Here is a 24,123-nt window from a genome sequence, read left to right as displayed (position 1 = left end):
TGCACAGAGGGTCCCCAGATTTAGTAAACTTCTGAAAACAACATCGAGAGCAAGCAACTGGTTATTTGCCAAACAGGACAAATAAAATACAGTCAGAAAAAGTGACATCTCTCAGTGCAAAGACGTAATAATAAAAAAAATCTCCGTGTTTTAATGCTGCTGTGGAACACAAGTTCAAATCTATTTACAGACATATCAAATATATTTGCAGAGCACACTGTGTATAAAATAAGATATAATAATGATAATAGTTTTATTATCGGTGGTGGTAAAGACTTTTAATTTGAAGTTCCAGTGACTCAGGAGGCCATTTTGGCTCCACGGTGGCTGGTTTCACCCGCAGTGAGTTGGGCGGCTCATGCAGACAAACATCAGCTGAGTCTCGTCCATTCTGGCATGATCAAAACTCACACATTCGCCGCATCTACAGAGTGAAAGCGCCCGTGAAGCCATGTGGATTACCCCGGAGGAGGTGTTACTGGCCAACGCGCTGTGGGTGAGCGAGCGAGCGAATCCCTATTTCATCCTGCAGAGGAGGAAGGGACACGGGCGCGGAGGAGGCTTCACAGGTATGAGATATTACCCAAAAATAAACCATCAGGGCTCGTATGCATGACCGATCACACATGCATAATGAAGGAGAGTTTATCAACGCAGTTATACTAGCTGATGATTCATTATAACATGTGCAATAACCTGTAGGTGGATTTGTTTTGGTCGCATCTCTTTATTGATGCTGACTGTGTTTGCGTCATCTGTTTATTGATATCTGACGTGCTTGTGAAATGTAAGTTTATACATGCATGTCTTAAATTTAAGTATATTTATATGCTTGTAATTTATAAGTGTATGGTTTAATGTTGGTTTTAAGAAATACAGTAATAATTAAATTACAGATGGTTGAAATGATAACTTTAACATTTATTAGGTGCCTGATATAAAACACACTCTGCAGTACCGTGGTTGTGTATGTGTGTGTGTGTGTGTGTGTGTGTGTGTGATATATATGCATATGTGTGTATATATACATGCCTTGAAACTAGAATCTAAATCTATACTAAATCTATAAGATTTAGTTAGTTATAATCTAACTAAACCTATATCTTGAGTATCATGAGAGAAAAGCCTTTGTTTGGTTTGTGTCACAATATGCTAACTACTTATTCCCTCCTGAGAAAGATATTCATATGCGTTTCCTTGGCTCCTAAAAACAAACAGACAAAAACAGGCACTTTTTAAGACGAATGTCTCACATGACAGCAGAATGACTGCATTCACCTCTGAACCTGAATGTAAACTCAATTACGTTACGAAGACCTCAGCATTACCCTGTTGTTGTCTGGAAGTTACACATTATTGGTGTTTTGCCATACTTGAGTGAGACTCTTATTAGGTGTAATGTGTGTTAATGTCACGCTTGTGCAATATTCAACACATCGCAACAACACTGTATCCCTTTTGAAGAAGCCAGTTAGTGTTTGTCTCCATTAGAATCACACATTAACTGATCATGTGACCCCTGTAGGAGGAAGTCAAGATGTGTGTGACAAACGGCATGCCATGCCTTAAATTCCTCTCTCACGCACACGAGTGTTTATCTGGGTAAATATGTGTGTCTCAGCAATGAGAAGTGAAGGAAACACTGCGCTCTGACGCCTGTTATTGACTAAGACATACTGCATGTAGATGTGACCTGTGAACTTTTCTCTCTTTCTGTCTTTCTCTCAGGTTTGCTGGTGGGTACGTTGGATGTGGTGTTGGACTCGAGTGCTCGCGTGGCTCCGTACAGGATCCTGCACCAGACGGGAGAGTCACAGATCTTCTGGAATATTGCTTGTGGTCTGTATTTAAAGTCTGTAGAAAATCACTTGATATCTGGGTCCTAAATGTACTCAAAATAGGGATGTCCCCACATTCTTAGTATGCAGAAAAAAGCAACAACTGCATAATTTTAATTTCAAACTGATTTATTAGTTGGTGCTTACTTAATTTTATGTAATGTTATATAACATAATAATATTATTTTTTAAATATAATCATTATATAAATGTATATAATATAATTTATTTTAAGTATATTAATATTCATTCGTAGTTTCTTAGTGTTCTTGTTATGTGGATTGGTTAAAATTAGTTGTGGATGCTTTTGAAAACACTGCTTTGCGAAGCTTAGAAACCTTCGCAAATATTTAGTTTTGATCCAGAAGTTCAGAGTGCATATCGAATTGTCAAAGTTGTGTGATCAGTAAATCTCAGATCGGTGTTATAATATAGACACATTTATATAATAAAGAAGGAAGAGTAGTAGTTAATTTCCTCACAAAATACACTACATTCGTTCCATAAATTTGAATGTACATTCAATAAAAATGCAGTTTAAACTTACTACTTAAAGATAAGGGGAGAGAGAGAGAGCACACTTCTGTTGTATGATCCTGATTGTTGTTTGCTTGAATGGCACATGTATCATTTGAATTAAAACTAAATCGTAAATATGGAAAATGGTGACATTCACTATAAACAGCATTTTAAATGTGAAGCATACACGACTTTATGGCCAAGTGAAAATAGCAGCCTGTGTGAAATGCGCTAGTCTTTACATGTCTCTCTCATTCTGCACCAGTATAAAAGCGTACACACATTGCGCATGTTTTGCTTGCTTGAGGTTAATTGCATTATGTGAGTCTTTTTGGACTATAGGCCACAGCATGTTTCAGATGAATAAAAAACGTGACTTATTTCAGAAAATATGTTCATCACAGTTAAAGAAACACTCCACTTTTTTTGAAAATAGGCTCATTTTCCAACTCCCCTAGAGTTAGACAGTTGAGTTTTACTGTTTTCGAATCCATTCAGCCGATCTCCGGGTCTGGCGTTAGCACTTTTAGCGTAGCTTAGCATAGATCATTGAATCGGATTAGTAGTCCCCAGCTAGGTAACTAGTTATGATATAGCTGGGGACAATATAAGAGTTCCTAGCCTTATCAGCCTAGAAAATCGCAACTTTTCATTTCCCGTCAGTCTTAGTACAAAATGTAACTATAGAAGAGTCAAGTTTTAAATAGGAAAAATATCTAAACTCTTTGGTCATTTTTGAGCGAGATGTTCCTTTAAATGATTTATATATAATGAGTGGTTCCCTGAATTTTTACAGTAAAACAGATTACAGTTCTGCTGCAATGGAGCAGCTCTAACACTATTCAATTAAAGATGAAGTAGGCTACCATAGAGCAAAAAAAAAAAGAACAGTAACAAAAGCTTGTGGAATACATATTAATGGTGGGCATAATTAATTGTGAAAATAACTGAAGGAAATATCTATTTGCTAAATGAACTAAGCCAACTAATATTATACATATTCTTTTGGTTTCTGTACCCAGCATTATTAAAAATTATAAATGCAATGAAAATACAGGTATCGGGACTCGGTATCGGGCCTGTTCCTCAAAAAGTGGTCAAGCATCCTTACAAAAATGAGAAATTTTGTCTTGGCAACTAGCGGAAATAAGTTTTTATAAGTTAAAATTCATTGTAGTTAATGTTTATTTTATTGCAAGTAATGTATTTTTCAATGGTTTTAGTTAATGAGCACAAATCCCTCCATCCACAAACTCAAATGATTAATCCAACAATTACTCACTTAAAATGACAAACATCTGTAAACTATACTGACTTTGTATTATAGGTGATCTAGAGCTCTCAGTCTAGCTAACAGTCTTGATTTGTCTTTTTCCAGACAAATTGATTAGTCTGGATTTGTTTATTCAGATAACAAAGGAAACCGTCTTGATGTTTTCTTAAACAGATACTCTGTAGTTCTTTTACTCGGGTTCAATTATTACCGTCATCTCCGCATCGACTGAAGAGTGACTGGCTGTGTTCAGTCACATCGGCTGTATCTCCTGTGTAAACCTCACCTGACCTTTAAACAGCCGCTCTGAATTTGAGTGACATATTAAAGGCTGTGACACAGTTAATTCTGATGGATGTGTGTGTGTGTGTGTCTCAGGCTCGTCTCGTAAGGAGATCACTGAACACTGGGAGTGGCTCGAGACAAACCTACTGCAGACTCTGTCCATCTTTGACAACGACGATGACATCACCACCTTCGTCAAGGGCAAAATACAGGTGTTTTTTTTTTTGTCAAAGTAAAGACATATTGAAGCCATTAAATTAGGGTTAATTAATTTATTCAGAGATAGTGAATTATAGTAGCTCCTCAAATCTTAATCTAGGTCTAAATGTTTCTCTGAATAAGTAACACAACTCTCACTTTTTGTTGGTTGCTAGTTTAACATTTTTATGTTAAAGGGGTCCTCGGATGCAAAATTCACTTTACAGGTTGTTTGAACATAAATGTGTGTTGGAAGTGTGTGTACACAACCATCCTATAATGATATAAATCCACCCAGTGTTTTTTTTTAAATCCCTATTTTAAAATCCCCTTTCTCAAATCAGGCTGTTCTGAGATTCCTGTCAGAATGATGTAGTTCTGCACAGGCCGCTCCCATGATAGTTGATTGACAAGACCGTCTTACCTTAGACCCGCCCTGAGGGAGCTGTGAGCTGTAAACAGTCCGACCGACTCTGGTGCAGGGGATTGAAGTGTTTAGTTGTTGGATGCAATAATGAATATAGCAGTCGTCATTTACTCCCGACATCTGAGCTGCTGAAGAGGCAGAGGATTAACGTTACTTTTGTTTTGAAGTGAATATGCCGAACCCTGATCTACATAAATGCATCTATGTTCGCCCAAATCATTCGTGATCCAGCTTTATCTACAGAAGTAAGTGAGTATAAGGGTTTTTATGAATCTTTGAAAATTGCCTTTCCTAATAACATGCTAGTTAGCCAGTTTCGCGGCTGAAGTTTAGTATGCTCCATAGATATATATACCTAGATGCCTCATTATCGACAGTTTCTATGGGCTGTGATACGTAAGCCATCTGACATTTTTGGAACGGTCTGCAAATCTTTGAGCGCATTGACTGTTTGCGTCTACAACAGCAAGCTATATGCTTGTATATCTTTGAATATTCATTGATTATTATGGTGAATGCTAGATGGCTGACACGTCAAGGTGTCTGGAGCGGTCAAATAGGGAATCTACACATATCTATAGTCTGCTCGTCACTCCACTGAAGAGAGGGGGGTGGAGTCAGCAGAGCTCACGAGCAAAGGAGGATAAAGGAGGTATTTTTTACACTACCATTGAGAAATTTTAACCAAGGTATGTTATAGACTTTTCATTAAGACCCTAAAGAATCATATCAACTTGTGTAAAATGGGCATCCGATGACCCCTTTAAAAAAGGAAATAATCATGATTAGAAATCGGAAAACTGGTTGTACTGGTTGTACAAAGAATGTGAAACTGTCACTACATTTTCAAGCTGGAGTTTTGAGGCAAAATAAACTACAAAACATGCATGCAAAAAGTTTTCAACGTTGATAACAAATGTTTCTTGAGCAGCAAATCAGTATATTAGAATGATTTCTGAAGAATCACGTGACACTGAAGACTGGTGTGATGATGCTGAAAGTTCAGCTTTGATCACAGGAATAAATTACATTTGAAAATAGATTCAAACAGAAAACAGTTATTTTAAATTATAATAATATTTCACATTATTACTGTTTATATTGTATTTTGAATCATATAAATGCCGGATTGGTGAGCGGAAATATCTTTACTGACCTCAAATTTCAACTTGTTCTTTGTAGGGCATCATCGCTGAAGAGAATAAAAGTGGCAAACCTCAGGAAGACGAGGATCCTGGGAAGTTCCGTGAAGCCGAGCTGAAGATGCGGAAGTTGTTTGGAATGCCGGAGGAAGAGAAGCTGGTGAACTATTACCCCTGCAGCTACTGGAAGGGCAGAGTCCCGCGGCAAGGCTGGATCTACCTGTCCATAAATCACCTCTGCTTCTACTCCTTCCTGCTGGGAAAGGAGGGTGAGATGCATTTTACATTTATGCATTTAGTAGACACTTTTATCCAAAGCGACTTACATTGCATTCAAGTTACAGTTTTTACATATTATCAGCTCTTGCTTTCCCTGGGAATCGAACCCATGATCTTGGCGTTGCTAGCGCCATGCTCTACGATTTGAGCTACAGAGAACATACTTGATGCATACTGCAAAATGTACCGTGGAACTAAATTTGTACAAAAACAGAAAATGGAATGAATCTAGAACCCAAACAAACAGCGTTATATTTTTGATTTTTTTTTTTTTTATAAATTACTATTTTTTTTATTGTTTGTACATATATATTTTTTGCTTTTTATAGCAAAATAATATACATGTACTTGTAAAGAAACATACATACACATTTGTAAACTAAAATACTATATATATGGTTTTTAAGAGTTTCAATTGAGTTTGAGTGGAAACAAGTTATGCTAAGCTATTTTATTCAGCAAGGATACATTAAATTGATCAAAAGTGACAGTAAAGACATTTCTAATATTACAAAAGATTTCTATTTCAGTTCAATTCTGTTCTTTTGAACTTTCTATTCATCACAGAATGCTGAAAAATAAAATCTAACACAGTTTCCACAAAAATATGAAGCAGCACAACTGTTTTCAACACTAATAATGGACCTTTTTCAAATTTCCGGGTTTCTCAGCAGCGGAAATTATCATAGTTGGGTTAACTTCAACAGCAGTGCATGGGAGAGTACCACAAATATCAGAAAATAGTATAAGATGTTAGCATATTAGAATGATTTCTGAAGGATCATGTGATACTGAAGACTAATATTGATAGTAATGATGCTGAAAATTCAGCTTTGATCACAGGATATGTTACGTTTTACAATGTATTCACATAAAAAACAGTTATTTTGAATTGTAGTAATATCTCACAGTAATGTTTTTACTGCTTTTTTTAAATCGTTAAAAAAAAATCTAACCAACTCCAAACTTTTGCTCGATAGTGTGCATAAAATATCCACAGTATGCCACGACTGGCCAATCAGAATTAATTATTTTAGGTAGCTGTTTAGTGATGTCATTTTAAACGCTCTGTGAAAAGGGCTCTGTTTGATATTGAATTAAGTGTCCTTTAGTTAGTGTGAAATTGTGTTAGTGCATGCTTCTTTTCTTCCACCACCCTTCATGAAATCTGTTCTTCCCCTTACTTGTTTTCAAATCTTTTTCATCTTTGTCTTCATTCCTGTGACTGTAGTTTCGCTGGTGGTGCAGTGGACAGACGTCACGCAGTTGGACAAGAATGCCACGCTGGTTTTCCCCGAGAGCATCCGCGTAAGCACACGCGACACCGAGCACTTCTTCTCCATGTTCCTCAACATCAACGAGACCTTCAAACTGATGGAGCAGCTGGCCAACATCGCCATGAGACAGCTGCTGGACAATGAGAGCTTTGCCGCCGACCGCTCGCTCCCCAAACCCGGCAAGACCCTGAAAAACGTCTCTGCGCTCAAGAGGTGAGCAGACCGCTCACAGATGAGTCATTGTATAATTGTATAAACAGAGCACCCTTTTTGTCAGAATTGTCTGGTTTTATTTTGTGATTTTGTGTTTTCTCATGTTTCAGGGACTTGGATGCACGTGCAAAGAACGAGCGGTACAGAGCGCTGTTCCGGCTCACACAGGACGAGCGTTTGGATGGACACACCGACTGTACACTCTGGACGCCATTCGCTAAGATGCATGTCGTCGGTCAGATGTTTGTTTCTAACAACTACATCTGCTTTGCCAGTCGAGAGGAAGATCTGTGTCAACTTATCATTCCACTGAGAGAGGTAAACGCACACACACTAGTGCGTTTTATTTTGTATGCAATTATTCTCTTGACAGCACTAACACTCTCTCTCTCTCTCTCACACACACACACACACACACACACACCCATACAGTTACAACAGCTTGACGGACACGTCCTCTCTCATTCTTTCTCTGTAGGTGACTATAGTGGAGAAAGCGGACAGCAGCAGTGTTTTGCCGAGTCCACTGTCGATCAGCACTAAAAACAAGATGACCTTCCTGTTTGCCAACCTCAAAGACCGTGACTTCCTGGTACAACGCATCTCTGACTTCCTGCAGCGCACGCCTGACAGGCCATGTGGTCTAAACACTCAATCTGTGAGTCAGAATTGATCAGAATAGTAATAATTTAATTTTATGTACACTTTCAATCAAAAGTCTGGGGTTGGTAAGATTTTCAAAATCTCTTTTGCTCACCATGGCATGTATTTCATTAAAAACTACAGTAAAAACAGTAATATTGTGAAATATTACTACAATTTAAAATAACTGTTTTCTATGTGAATACATAGTAAAATGTAATTTATTCCTGTGATCAAAGCTGAATTTTCAGCATCATTACTCCTTCAGTGTCACATGATTCTTAGGAAATCATTTTAATATGCTGCTCGAGAAACATTTCCAATTATTATCAGTGTTGAAAGCAGTTCTGCTGCTTCATATTTATCTGGAAACTTTTTTTTTTTCAGTATTCTGTGATGAATAGAAACTTCAAAAGAACAACATTTATCTGAAATAGAAATCTTTTGTAATATTATAAATGTCACTTTTGATCAATTTGATGTATCCTTGCTGAATAAAAGTATTAATTTAGTTCAAAAACAAAAATCTTACTGACCTTAAACTTGTTAACTAGAGTTTTTGCTTCATGATTCATGATTAAAGACATTTGCCCCATTGAAGCATAACTCGTTTCCATGTTTGTCATTACTTCCAGGAGAATCCCAGCCCGAGTACGCCACCCTCCCTGCCCCCATCCCCTCCAGTACTGGGGCTCGGAGAGATGCCCCAAAACCAACACTACAACCCCAGTCTGCCCACTGCCAAGAAGGGCCTACTGCAAATCTACCAGCAGGATGTCCCGGAGGAGCTGGGGCCTAAAGTGGTGAGACACACCCCTCTCACATCCATCAGCCTTCTTTTGAAGTGGTTAAAACAAGTATGCATAAAAGGATTTTAGAATAATTTTATCTGCTTATTACGCAGCTAATTAGCACTTAAATGCACTACAGATCAAACGTTTCTGTAAGATTCTTTGATAAATAGAAAGTACAAAAGGACTATTAAAATATCTTTATTTTCAAAAAAACTTACTGACACAAACCAACTTTATTTTTGTTAATTAAAACTAAAATAAAAAAATACATAATTTTTTGGAAATTAATTTCCTCAGAAACAGAATGAAATCTAAAAAAAAACAAAAAAAAACTTGTTGCCTTATGTTTTCTTGGTTATGTTTTGACCTTCCTCCTTCACCTCCTCCAGACAAGAGAGAAGATGAAAGAGGAATCATGGAACATCCACTTCTTTGAGTTTGGCCGTGGAGTTTGCATGTACCGCACGTCTAAGACCAGAGAGCTGGTTCTGAACGGGATACCAGAGAGTTTGAGAGGAGAACTGTGGCTGCTATTCTCAGGTAATGAGTTATCCAAACACCAGGGGGCGCTGCTCACCAAGACCACATTACTTTTTTTTTTAGTAATTTTGTTAGGTATATATTATATATATATATATATATATATATATATATATATATATATATATATATATATATATATATATATATATATATATATATATATATATATATATATACTTGTATGTATATTTAAAAATTATACATACAATGTTGTTTAAAAATTATTTCAGTAAGCAACTTTCCTGTTTAACTCTTATTTTTTTTTATGTTTTAGAAATGTCAAATTTTATTTTTTTCCATTTTTTGGGAAATTAAAAATAGCTTTAGTTTTTTTTAAATATTAATAACAAGACTGGTACTACATTCCAGTCACATGATTTAGTTTTTTGATTCAAAATTAAATATTGTAATTTTGCACTTTTAATCTGATTTGTCAAGAAAAAGATTGTTTATTGTAAGTGTATTTATTTATTTGGAAGGAACCAAATAAAAATAGTAGTCAGTCCCTTAGCATGTTAGCAGGTCACTAGGGCTGCCCTCGACTAAGGATTTTTCTGGTTGACTAGTAGTCGTTAATTTTAAGCATTAGTCAGCTAATCACACGTTTATTAATAAAACATTTAAATCATTATAATGAGCCTTTAATGATTATGAATGTGTGAGGGGAAAAAACAGTAAGGAGACTGCATTGACACATCATAAGCCACATTGTAGGTCGATGAATGATAGGCGAGCGTTTGGGTGTCCTGCATTACCCATTACCTCATAGACCAGCCGTTAACGATCTGTCCGTCACAGACTGCGTGACTTTTCGTCTGTGGAATTATTATTATTATTATTATTATTAATTTCCTGCGACTATGCGGCTAATACAATTTTGGTCGACCAAGCCTTTTCTGGTCAACTAACGATTTGTCGACTATTAGGGGGCAGCTAATAGTCGACTAATAGTTAAAAACCCCCCCCCAAAAAACATGTTGAACATGTTGCATTATGGGAGACAGTATTCTGCTTTGTGTGCACTGTTTATATCCTGCACATTTTGGAAAACGCAGTACATCATTTGGGTATGCGGTGCATTAATGAACATTTGTGTACTGTGCACAGTTAACACAAGTATTCGCATGCTTATCCACGTGTGTGTGTGTGTGTGTGTGTTGACTTCTGCTGCCTGTGTGTGTGACCATCATGTTTGCACGTCAGTGTGAGATCTCTCACGCTGTCAGAGAAAAACAGGCTGTCAGCTGTTGTTATAGAGCTGCTCTGCTCATTACGATCACATTATGACTTTTAAAACCTGTTATTTTCCCTGTGTTTCAGGTGGTCAGAATGAGATGGCCACACACCCGGGTTACTATGCCAGTTTGGTTGAGCAGGCGATTGGTAAATGTACTCTAGCGACAGAGGAGATCGAGAGAGACCTGCACCGCTCCATGCCTGAACATCACGCCTTCCAGAACGAGATGGGCATCGCTGCCCTGAGACGCGTCCTGACTGCCTACGCTTACAGAAACCCCAGCATCGGATACTGCCAGGTACACACACACAAACACACACACAAACACACACTCACACACACACAAACACACACTCACACACACACAAACACACACACACAAACACACACACAAACACACACACAAACACACACACACACACACCCCCCAGTCTGATGTTGAGTATATAGCTACAGTCAGCCCAAAAATTATATCAAAACTTAACCTACATTCTCTATGAATGCCATTGGATTACTTTTTGCAGCTCTGTGTGGAGGAGTTGTGACCATTTGGACAAATGAGATTTTATTATGGCCGAACTACCTAGTGTGACCAAGAAACAAACCATGTGAACAACAAAATGTATTGTCATGATTGATTTATGGGTTGTTTTGTGTCATTCTTGGTCTGGACATGTTGTAAAATATGTGAGATGTTTTTGAGATCATAACATAAAATCAGAAGAATCACAATGAGAATAGCTTAGGCCTAAACGCTTGTCTTGATGACAGAAGAAGCCAAGAGAAAAACAACAGCATGACACAAATAATAAAAATACAGTAAGGATAATTGAATAATATATTAATCAATTAAATGTGTGTGTGTATATATATATATATATATAGAGAGAGATGGATAGATAGCCCATGGTTATTGCACAAAAGTAAAATAAAACTAAACATAATTTAATGCAGCGTTTTTATGCTATCACTGGGTTTTAATTTAACGGTCAAATTATTTACATGTATATAATACATAATTCATAGTAATCAATTTACACCTGAAATTATAAATAAAACTCTTATATAAATGATAAAAAATTGATTTATAAAACTCCTTATAAGTCCTTTCTGATAGACTCTTTGCAGCACATCAAAAACAGGAACATAGTGTTTGTCAATCTTGCGTTGCAGCGTGCCACATAGGTCACTTGAAATGTATTTTTTTTTCCTTTGGTATGGGAGAAATCTAGTTTTGTGTAAAAAAAAAAAAAAATGTATTTGCTTACTCATTTATTGTCTTGCATATTGATGATGTTTTGCAGTCTGTGCATGTTGGGTACATTATATAAGTACATTATCTCAGACTTAAGGACTGGTTTGAGACCAGCATGGCTCTGGCACAGTGTCTGTCTGTGGAGAAGTCATATGAGAACTGCTGTTAAACATTGTTCATCACTCTCTCTCCAGGCGATGAACATTGTTACGTCCGTGTTGTTGTTGTATTGTACTGAAGAGGAGGCCTTCTGGCTGCTTGTGGCGCTGTGTGAACGGATGCTGCCCGACTATTACAACACTAGAGTTGTTGGTCAGTCAGGCAAATATAAGCACACAATGAAAGTCGTAACCAGTCAGATGTGATTGTCTGCTCACCGGTATTTTCTGATCTGTGTCAGGAGCACTGGTGGATCAGGGTGTGTTTGAGGAGCTGACCCGCGAGTGTTTGCCGCTGTTGTACGAGCACATGCAGGATTTGGGCGTCATCTCCACCATCTCTCTGTCCTGGTTTCTCACACTCTTCCTGTCCGTCATGCCTTTCGACAGCGCGGTGCTGCTGGTCGACTGCTTCTTCTACGAGGGCATTAAAGTCATTTTCCAGGTAAGGATTATCAGATGCTGCATCACATACTGGTGAAGTTTCTGAGGGTTTTGCATGCATGCAAGTCTTGGACAATTTTGCCTACAAAATCTTCACAGCATGCAAACAGCAAATGTTAATTAGGTGTGATTTACTTATGGAAAAATATGACCTAGACCTGCACGCCATGTTGCATTGTATGCAGTTGCTAATGAACATGATGTAGAACGACAGACTGTGTGATGTAATCTATAGAACGCAGGCAGCGTTTCCCACAGACTTGCACTCTATTTGTGATAGCACTTTTTCTGGAATTTATAACTTCGATGTGATGAAAAAATGATCGCTATTCGATATAATTTATGATACTATGGCGTGACACTACCACAACTTTGATTGCATAAAATTTTTATTTTATAAAAAAAAAAAAATCAATATGGGAAAGCCTGAAATTCAAGATCCAAGATTTCACAATACAAATCGTTGCAATGCAGCTTTACAGAAAATTTTAAGTTTCTTTATATTTAGGAGGAGGTTATTAGTGGTGACTATGGCAGAAATGTACAGTAAAAATTATGCAGCTAGTTACAAATTACACGTAATCAAACAGACGGTGAACACTATTAACTGCAATGATTATATGTTGCGATTAAGCAAAATTTGGTAGTTTTATTATGTTGTTCCAGGGTTAGCATCATCTGAGGTCTTCTGGGGGGTTGGCATCATCTCCTCTCAGGTGTTGTGTAGATATGAAGTCAAAAATGCCCCTGAATGGGTTTTTGTCTTATGACATAGTTTAGCAATATCACAAAAGCAGCAATATCAGACAAGAGTGCTGTTTTCCTAAATATCTACATGGTTGCAAATGTGATATTGTTTTTATACAACAGTTCAGTAAACAAGAGGTACATTTTAGTACCAAAATAGTTCCAGATAAATCCATAGCAGAGCTGTTTTGCATATCAAGTGAGTCAGTGATTAATTCATAAAGACAGTCACTTAATTTATTTCCGAATTAATCGCTCATAAAGACAGTGACTTCCCACCACCTACTGGCACTATTAGCTTCATATTTAGAGCAACATTTCATAAAAAAAAAAAAAGTCTAATTTCAATATTTATTTACTATTAATGCCCATTTAAATCTCATAGGATTATTAATGCAATTCAAATTGCAGTGTAGATGTTCAAAGGTGGCATGAATGCAGTCTATGTAAATATATCTCAATGTCACTTCAGAATCAGCTTCTGAAAACAATGCGATGGCCAGTTTCTAGCCTTAAAATATTGTGTAATGAATTATATGTTGAATTAAAATATTTTCTTAAAGCTACTTTTTAATGCAATAATAATTTTAAATGATCTTTTGGGATGTATTTTCTCTGCCCACATTGATGTGTGATTTATTTGACTTATTAATTGGCACACAATGTAATTAATTAGATAAAAAAATCTCTTAACAGTCCTCATATACGTGTTTATATATGTATGTGCATTTTTGAGCAACATTTCCCAAAGAACAAAAGCACCTGGTCAGTGTCTGTGACATGTAAATGTGACTAACAGGTGTCTGTCATTCTTCTCCAGGTGGCATTAGCTGTGCTACATGCAAACATGGATCAACTGCTGTCCTGTTCAGATGAGGGAGAGGCCATGACTATTCTGGGCAGGTGAGTGTGGCTAATACAGCATCATATAGTTCATAGTTTACAAGATGACTGTAGAGTGAATGCAATATGAAGGCAATGTTAATTTAACAGTTTTTAGACATTCACATTGGCATAAAGCAATTAATGAGTTTTTTCTTCTTATAAATTCAGTTTTAACCCTAAAGCCTGTATGATATTTGTATGTATAATACTTAATCTATGAAACTGTTTGACATTTCACAAATAAAGTCTCTAAATGATAAAAACTTTGCTGTTGTACTCCATCTACTACATGCCTTCTGCCGTCTGATTGATAGTTTAGCAAGCAGAAGGTCTTTTAGTATAAACGTCCACCTTCAGCTCGTGCCTCACGTGTCTTTTTGCTGTGAAATCTGTACTGATTTTTATTAAGTAAACTTAAGAATAACTTTGATATTGTTAGTATTATTTCAACACTTACTAGACTGAAACAGCTTCAGTTTACTTGCTTATCTAGATATATATATATATATATATATATTTTTAAATCTTGAGTAACAAATATGATCATCAGGCCTTTGAGCAACTTTTATTTGTTCATCTTTCAATCATTATTGTGTTGTATTGCACTATATGTTTTGATCATCAAACTAAGCATTTCAATACCATCTTACCAAGACATATTATTGGTGCTATAGAATGACAACTGATATTTTTATCATTTTTATGCAGTGTATCTGCTATACTGTTATAATGATTGATTTACATTACAATCATCAGAATGTCATGTTAACTTTTTGTCCATATAAATATCATCATATGCACCATTTGTTTTTGTTGTTTTTTTTGCTCATTTTGGGCCTATGAATAAGGTTGAGCTGTTTTTTTTCTTCATATTCTCACTATATCATACTATATGAGCCATAAAAGCCTGATGGATCAGAGATGTTATTTTTAAAAAAGCAAACTTTAGGTTTATTATCCCTTTTCTATTGTCTGAGCTTTGTGAAGATGCATTAACAAGTTTTGTGTTCTTTCTCTGTCCTGCAGATATTTGGATAATGTTGTAAATAAGCAGACCGTTTCTCCACCCATTCCCCACCTTCATGCCCTGTTGACTAGTGGCAACAACCCTCCACCTGAGATTGACGTCTTTGAGCTCATTAAAGCGTCCTATGAGGTGAGGGGGTGGAGCAAGAGGGACCTAGACGAACACCAATGCCAATATGATCCTTATTAACTGCATTCATTGTTTTCATCTAATTGTAGAAGTTTGGCAGTCTGCGTGCCGACGTCATCGAGCAGATGAGGTTCAAACAAAGGTTAAAGGTCATACAGTCACTAGAAGACACAGCCAAGAGGAGTGTGGTAAGTGTGTGATCAAAAAGTCTTATTTCACAATATTAAATCTCCACATGTGATCATTTATGCTTTATTGTGTGATATTCAGGTGAGAGCGATCATGACAGAGTCTGCCTTCACTATTGAGGAGTTGGAAGAACTATATGTTCTTTTTAAGGTAAGATAAATGCGTAAACTCAGGATTTAATTAGAACTTTTTTGTTTTATTTATTTAGTTTATTTATTTGTAGTAATATTAATTAAATTGTAATAATAACTCTGTTTTACTTAAATTGTTTTTGTTTGTTTAATATTTTATTTATTTTGTTTAAATATGTTTTATCTGATCTGTGTTTTTCCAAACACCTTAATTCTCATTTTAAACGAAAGAAACCACTAGCTGTCAGTATTATAGTAGGTACCACCAAAATTGGTCATGGCACATTTTGTTTATTCATTCATTAATTTATTTATTAATATTTAATAGTAGTAATATTTTTTTTTAAATAATGTATCATCATTATTACATTATTGTTTGTCTGTCTATTTATTTATTTTTTATTTTATTTTGCTTATTTTGTTTGTAGATGTTTTTTTTCTGATCTGTGTTCTTCTGATCACCTAATGCTTTTTTGCTCTTTTTATTTTCCACAAGTTGATATAATTCTTTAGGGTCTTAATGAAAAGTCTATTACATACTTTGGTTAAAATTTCTCAACGGTAGTGTAAAACAACACCCTTTTTACCCTGTCAAATACAGCTCTGTTCACAGAGAGCCGTTTAGTTGCATGTCCCTTTAAATGCTAATGAGCTCTGCTGACCCCGCCCCTCTCTTCCATGGGGTGATGAGCAGTTCTCTGAGAGACTCTTAACTTTTGCCGCATTCGTCCTGAATCTTGCTAACTAACACATTATTAGGAAAGGCACACATTATTTATTTGTTAGTTTGTTTGATAATCTGTTTATTTTGTTTGTAAATGTATTTTATCTAATCTGTGTACTTCCAGAAGCGACTTGCTCTGTGTATTTATGTACATTATAGTGGGGCGGTACTGCCAAAATCCATCACATTACAGGTTATTTTAGATATAGGTATATTAAAGATGGAAATTTAACTAAAATGGTCTATATATTAAATCAACATGTAGTAATGCTTGTTTTTTATTGAACCAGTGATTAAATTTAGATTAAGAAATTAGAACTAAATTAGAAATTACATTAAATTTACAGAAAGGTGCTTCTCATTTAGTGCAGTCTAATTGGATGATTGTGTAGTTGCATGCATTTGTGGTATATGTCTGCAGTACCTACTGTCATGTCCTCCAGCTTTAGTTATTGTATGTGTAATTGTGTGAATGTTAGTGTATATGTGTGTTTGTCCCAGGCGAAGCACATCATGAGTTGTTACTGGGGTGCGAGCAGCACTGCGGCGGAGCGGCACGACCCGAGTCTGCCGTATCTGGAGCAGTACCGCATCGACTGCGGCCAGTTCATTCAGCTCTTCTCTGCTCTGGCACCCTGGAGCTGTGGCCTTCACACCAACACGCTCTCCAGCCGACTCTTCCGCCTGCTCGACCAAAACAAAGACTCTCTCATCAACTTCAAAGAGTTTGTCACCGGACTCAGTGAGTGGATGCGTTTACACCACAGCTTGGAGATTGATAGAGTCAGAGTTTGATTCATGTGAAAGCTGTTACTGCTTCAGATAAAAGCTCAACAATCTGAGACCTCAAAAGCTTCTCCATAGAATTCTGAAACGCCTCATCAGGAAAAAGAGATTTTTTTGGCATCATACATTTAGAAGACCTAATTAAAAACAAACACCTGTCAGACAGATTTAAAACAAATTTGGCTGATTTGTAAATAATCGTTAATATCATGCTCGCATATCGAGTATTCACAATACATCATACAAAATTAAATTTTATTGCATCCTTGGACTTTATATTGGACTCCATAATTGCCTTTGTCTTGCAACTTGTGAGAATAAAAGTGTTAAGTGATGTTTTGATAGCATTCAAGTTGGCAAGTTTGAATAATTTTTTATGAATCAGTTCAAAGTGTCATTTTCAGTAAATTGATTCAGATTCACTTGCAGGATCAATATACTCTACCGTTCAAAAGTTTGGGGTCTGTGAGATGATTTTTTTTTTTTTTTTATGTTTTTGCAAAGTCTCTTATTTCTCACCAAGGCTACATATATTTGATCAAAAATACAGTAATATTGTGAAATATTGGTATAATTTAAAATAATAATTTTCTGTTCAAATTTACTTTATTCCAGTGAATTTTCAGCATCATTACTCCAGTCTTCAGTGTCACATGATCCTTCAGAAATCATTCTAATATGCTGATTTGCTGCTCAAGAAACATTTTCTATTATCATTGTTGAAAAATTATGAAACTGCATTCAGTTCATATAATTACAAACATTGAAAAATAGATTTTTGCTGTTTTAGATCTTCTAAAAATCTTGAATCTACTTTGCAACACTGTTTGGTGGAAATATTATACTAGAAATATATTTATAAAAATAGAAGGTCAAATTATTGAGGGATAGAATAAGTTAGTCTGCATGTATTGTGTAACAACTTACAGTAAATCAAAGAAGCAACTTGTGTATCTGTTCTAAGCTTCTCGACATCCTCATCACAGCAGTTTTTGGTTTGTGTTGCCTCTCAGGTGGAATGTATCATGGCGATATGACGGAAAAACTCAAACTTCTCTACAAACTCCACCTGCCTCCTGGTATGTTTACAGTCACAGAGACTTTATTGACCTGGGGCCTGTTTCATAAAATAAGTTGACCAAATAAGACTTAAGTTATTTCAGTTAGTCTGACTTATTGTGAGTTATTGTGAGAAATAAACCTGGCTTGTTTGATAAACTTGTTTTATGAAACATCCCCCAGGCCATGGAAAGAGTGTAAAAGTGTAAGTAGAAAGAAAAACGAAGTAGGTTTTATAGTTAGTGTTTTTATTTGTATTTACGAACTGTGTGTGAACGACAAACATGAGCGCAGTGTGAGGAAACCAGATCACTTACTCTCAGCAAACACTCTTCTGAGTGTGTGTGTTTGAGGTTTATTGAAGTGAGAAACTAGCATTTGTTTTTGAACCGTATGTGTGAAGATTTTTAGACAAGATTAGAATGAGATGATTATTTCTGAGAGTGTGTCAATTTGAGTGCGTATGTGATAGATTTGTTCATTTCATTTTCTCGTCTCTCTTTCTGAAGCGATGTGTCCAGAGGAGGCAGAGTCGGCGCTGGAGGCCACGCAGTTCTTCACTGACGATGACACGCCTCAGGGTACATGAACGAGACATGTATACTACATAAACAACATTTGAAGCCAACATTAAAGAAATATTTCAGATTCAATACAAGTTAAGCTCCACAGAAGGTTATTTTGCCTTTTTTCAAAATAGGCAAATCAATGAGAGTAAACAAGGTCTTTTTCACTTTTTTGCACTTTTTCATGCACCGGGTTTAAAGTTGGTTCTTGTTTGATAACAATTTAAAAAAATTGTAGTATTATGTAATAAATGTACAGTACAGTCGCAAAGTTTGATGCTGACTTTAAAAGCCAAAACTACTCGAGTTTTTATTGTTTTATTTACCGTTGTACTGCTGATAGAGCTTCACTTGTATGAACTTGTATTTCTTTAGCAATATATGAGAGAATATTCAATTTATTCCAAATAAATGTAATTGTTATTAATACTTTCTTTTAGTTTTCTGAATATTTTATTTTGAATAATCATGTTTTGACTTTGATCTCCCTGCATGTGCCTGTGGATGGTTCGGTCCAGGTTTAATGACTGATAACTAATTATTAATCTTCTGCTCTCTTATTTTCCTCATTTGTTGTCTTCCTTATCTCCCCTTTCTCTCTTTTAATTCTAATACTTTCTTTCTCTCATTCTCTTTTTCTCGTTCTTTCTGTCTTTCTCATCTGATCACTCCAGATCCTCCCTTCCTGTCTCATCTGGACTTCCTGGCACAGGAAGTGAGCTCAGGTTTGTCTGTCATGTTGAGTGTGTTTTCTGTCTCTCTTGTGTTTTTGGGCATCAGAGGATGCTGTCAGAACAGATGAGTTTTTTTTTTTTTTCTTCACTAACCACCTCTGGTTTTGGTGTTTCCCAGTCAGTATCAGTTCACCATCGGTCTTTCACATGATATTATCTTACCTTTGTGGTGCTCTTTTAATTTTTAACCATGGGTTTGATGTCATGAAACCTTTCTGGTGGAGACTTTTAAATGGTTAATGGCTAAATGTCATTATGATGTCAGTGTTTATTAATGCAGCATTAATATCATAACAGGTGAGGAGCTGAAGGAGGCAGGGGACGCGTCAGCGGCCGGAGACACAGATGAGAGAAAAGGTGATAATACTCGCTAATTGATGACTCCATTAAGGAATCGGTTTTAATCTGGTTGTTGTTGTTTAAATGTCAGTGTCTTGTGCTTTTCAGACGAGAAGCCGAAGGACTACAAGTATTATCTGAGAATGTGGGCCAAAGAAAAAGAGCCAAAGAAAGAGAGTATCAAAGATCTGCCTCGGATGAATCAGGTGACCGGTATTCACTGATCTCGCTCTCATTTGTTGGGAGAGAAATTTGTGTCCTTGTGGAAATTTTAGGCCAGTGTGGCCTAAATCAGATCTCCACTGACGAATAACCAGTTGCATATCTGATTTTTGTGCAGAGATTTCAGTGTGAACAATTAGATCTGATTTTTAACTACATGCTTGATTTACCCTCGGCATGAACTATAAAGTGATTTATGAATTGGACTGTTTCAAGTATTGCACAGAAAGGTGCAAAAACATATGCTGATGTGCATTAGATCTAAAAGGTTTTGGAAAATCTCAGTGAAAGGTGAAATGGTAAGACAGACCCAAAGAAGACCCGAAGTCCAAAGATGTTCTTGTTTACTATAATAAAAAAAATTAAAAACTGGATATATTATTAGTAATATTATATTATATAACTCATATAATTACTCTAATAAATCTAAACAAATTATGGATTATAAAAGTACATTTTAAACATTGCAATCCAGTTCAATAATTGTTTACCTGTGCATTATATCTATGCCGAACAAAACTTCAGTGTAAGCACAGTTAAATTGAAGAAAGTAGTCAGGAAAATATTAGCCATTTAAACCTCTGAATCTATTTAATCATTTAAGATCTATATAACTCTAATATTCACGTTGAGATGCTTACATGAAGGTTTTTCATTCTGATATTGATTATTAACAGCTGAATTTAAACATAGCCATTAACATAAACTTTGTGCTTTCAGACTCTTACAAAGCTGAAATGGGACAATTGTAATGTGAATATGGAGAAAAGTTTATTTTTTTTCTAGTGCTGTCAAACGATTAATCGCATCCAAAATAAATGTTTTTGTTTACATAACACATCAGTGTGCACTGTCTATTTTATGCATACATAAATACAAACACATGCATTTATATATTTAAGAAAAATGTTGTTTATATATTAAATATATTTGTAAATATATTACATGTAAATATTTTCAAAATATATACTGTATGTGTGTATTTATATAAATAAACACAGTACACATATATTATGTAAACACAAACTTTTATTTTGGATGCGCTCAACTGCGATTAATCGTTTGACAGCACTAGTTTTTTTCGTTTAGAGACCATCATGTACTATTGAGACCTAATGATATTGATATATATATGATAACCATTACATATATTTTTGTATTGTATATAATTAAAACTAACGATTAATTGTTAACACATTATAAATGCTAAAAAAATAAATTATATATTTTGAAATGAACATAATTTTTCTCTTAAGCCATTTTACCAAATAATAAACTAAATTTATGAAATATACTGTATGAAGTATTGAGTGTTAGCTCTAATATATATATAACACTGAAGTACTAGATTGTAAAAAAAAAAAAATATATATATATATATATATATATATATATATATATATATATATATATATATATATATATATATTATATTTTTTTTTTTTTTTTTTTTTTTTTTTTTTTTTACAATCTAGTACTTCAGTGTTTTTGACCTATTGAACAAGTGCATTAAGACTAAAACACATTTTTGTATTCATTCAATTACAGGAGCAGTTCATTGAGATGTGTAAGACTCTCTACAACATGTTCAGTGAAGATCCCATGGAGCAGGAGCTGTATCACGGCATCGCCACGGTGGCGAGTCTCCTTCTGTGCATTGGAGAAGTGGGCAAGAAATTCACCAACAACGGCAGCAAGAAAACTGAAGCCCAGCTGCCCTCAGCGGTCGACGCTCTGCAGCCGGAGAGGGAGGACTCGTCCGGCGAGGGAGGATCAGGACAGTCCCTGGTCTCCAAGGCTCTGGCAGAGGCGCAGCTAGAGACGCCACCTCCAACAGCGGCCGGCTCTGACGAAGAGGCCAAAGACGACACATCCGTTTCGTCCTACTCCGTAGTGAGCGCCGGTTCACTGCAGTGCGAGGACATCGCCGACGACACGGTACTGATTGGCTGCATGAGCGGAGATGCTGTGGATCGGAGGCGGGGCAGCGCGCCAGATGCCGATTGGTCAATCACATTCGAGCAGGTTTTAGCATCATTCCTGACAGAAACATCGCTGGTCGACTACTTTGAGAAAAAACACGATCTCCAGAGCAAAATAATGGCATGCAAGTCACTGAGAGCCGTGGAGAGACAGACAAGTACGTCGAGCGATCACGATTTCTCTCTGAATACACAGTGACACGCTCATAAAAACATGCATGAACACACAAACACACACATACAAATGCAAAACAAGCATATGTGTATGTATGTCCGGTTATTCTCTTTAGGAGTTTGATACTTCTGTGTCATAGTCAAACAAATAGTGTTTCAAATCCATCCCAGCAGCTTTCCATACAAGTAACCTCTGGAGTTTTAGATGTAATGACCATGTTTCACCCTAGTATCTGGTTTTTGATGGGTTGAATGCGTCAACTAGCAGGTCTGGAATAGAGGATTATGGGATAGGGCATACATAAATCTAAATATATCTGTATATTAAACTGCTTCGGCTCATACAGATCAACAAATGAATCGTGTCACTAAAAATATCTGATTTGCACACTCGTCCCAGGTTCAAATATCCCTCACTAAAAGTGTACATCACTAATGCTTTCTTGCACGTGTGCTACAGTATAGCTGGATATATTCTGTGTATTTGGCAGTAAGAAGTGTCCTTTCGGTGAAGAGTCCACCTCATAGCTCTGTTCAGATTCACTTTAACCCCTCAGATTGAAACAGTTGTTCAATCTTAGCTTTGGTTTAAAGCCATGTTTCTGTGTGTTAAAAATCAGCTTTACTGTTTCTAAGTAGGTCATTGCATTACTGATCAGACGTGTAAAGTTGGTCGAGGACGGCGTTGCATGTGTTTGTTGTGGTGTTTTGTGAGGAAAGCGTCATCGTTATGTTCTATCAGATGTTTGGTTGCCAGAAACTACACAAGCGGTACAGCGCTGGTTTATTTACATCATCCAAAATGTAATGTGAGATGCAGAAAAAAAAATGTAGCCGATTAATTTACCACTATAATGGCCTTTACCACGTAAAGTAGGAATTGTTTGTCTTTCATTCTCCAAAAATGTTTTTTTTTTGCTGTCTGGCCAGAATAAGCAAGTACAATCACTGGGCTTCGTTCATAAAAACCTCAAGCAGAGCGAATTAAGTGTAAATTACCTGTAAAGGCATTTGAATTTTGTCACTTTGAAATAAATGAAACATTAATTGGATTGAATGCACAATGCAAACAACATTTGTAAATGTATGTAAATTGATGGACTGAATTGAATATAATCATTCAAGAAATCATGTAAACTGTTGGATTAATCATGTTATGTAATTCAATCCATCAATTTACTGTTTTACAAATGTTTTATGCATTGTGTTAAATTAATAGCAAACATTCAGTATGCATTAAATTGTTGCATTGAGTAAAAAATACATAAAATTCTATTGATACATTTTAATTTAGATTAACCATTCTCATAAATAATAGCATTAATTTAAAATATCTTCATGTCTGCATATTTTTATGTACATTTATGCACTGAATAAAAATGTAAGAATCATTATGTAATTAAATGAATAATTACATAAATTCTTGAATTTAATTCAGTGCATCAGTTTGCATTAATTTACTGTTTTGCATTAAAATAAAACATTTAGCATTGTTGCATTGACAAAAAATCACATCTATGTGAAATTATATTTACAAAAATTGATGTTTGAATTTAGTTAAACCATTCTTATATAAATCATAGCATTAAATTATTATTTTTTTTAAATATAAGATTTTTTCTCAATTTTTTTTTTTTTTTATATAAATGAGGCCCTGTTACGTTTATTTTGAAGCATGCAGTAAAAGTAACATTTCTGTTTCGTGGTCGCTATGTTTCCTTTTTATCAAATGAAGATGGAGAAAACTCGGTAACCTTTAGTGTGGAGAAACTCTCAGCCATAACATGATGTTCTAGAATGTTAAAAAGAACTTATTGTAGGCCTGTACATTGAGATAAATATTGAACCTGTTGTTTTAATGGCCTTTTCATTCTGATCTTTAATCACATGACTGAAAGAGTCTGG

The 24,123-nt window shown here is 35.7% G+C and overlaps 1 protein-coding gene across 2 annotated transcripts; it reads left to right on the top strand.

Annotated features, from left to right (window-relative positions):
- Window positions 1-365: 365 nt before the first annotated feature.
- On the top strand, window positions 366-23,869 carry LOC306853299 (TBC1 domain family member 9B-like). 2 transcript variants are annotated; one of them, XM_079390603.1, is made up of 23 exons: window positions 366-569; window positions 1,729-1,839; window positions 4,009-4,127; window positions 5,723-5,951; window positions 7,193-7,451; window positions 7,562-7,769; window positions 7,930-8,109; window positions 8,729-8,896; window positions 9,277-9,427; window positions 10,751-10,965; window positions 12,117-12,234; window positions 12,323-12,525; window positions 14,092-14,174; window positions 15,183-15,312; window positions 15,402-15,500; window positions 15,583-15,651; window positions 16,858-17,098; window positions 18,156-18,221; window positions 18,711-18,782; window positions 19,442-19,492; window positions 19,799-19,858; window positions 19,949-20,046; window positions 21,611-23,869. In XM_079390603.1, exons 1-23 carry the CDS (start codon window positions 452-454, stop codon window positions 22,241-22,243), a joined length of 3,681 nt encoding a protein of 1,226 aa, XP_079246729.1. In that variant the 5' UTR covers window positions 366-451; the 3' UTR covers window positions 22,244-23,869. The 2 variants fall into 2 exon arrangements, with proteins under 2 accessions (XP_079246729.1, XP_079246730.1); XM_079390604.1 differs by lacking the exon at window positions 19,442-19,492.
- The last annotated feature ends 254 nt before the right edge of the window (window positions 23,870-24,123 follow it).

The sequence above is a fragment of the Barbus barbus genome, assembly GCF_936440315.1.
Source record: "Barbus barbus genome assembly, chromosome: 33".
Lineage (NCBI taxonomy): Eukaryota > Metazoa > Chordata > Actinopteri > Cypriniformes > Cyprinidae > Barbus > Barbus barbus.
The sequence above is the reverse complement of the archived record's forward strand: the minus strand, read 5'-3'. Positions and strand labels throughout refer to the sequence as shown.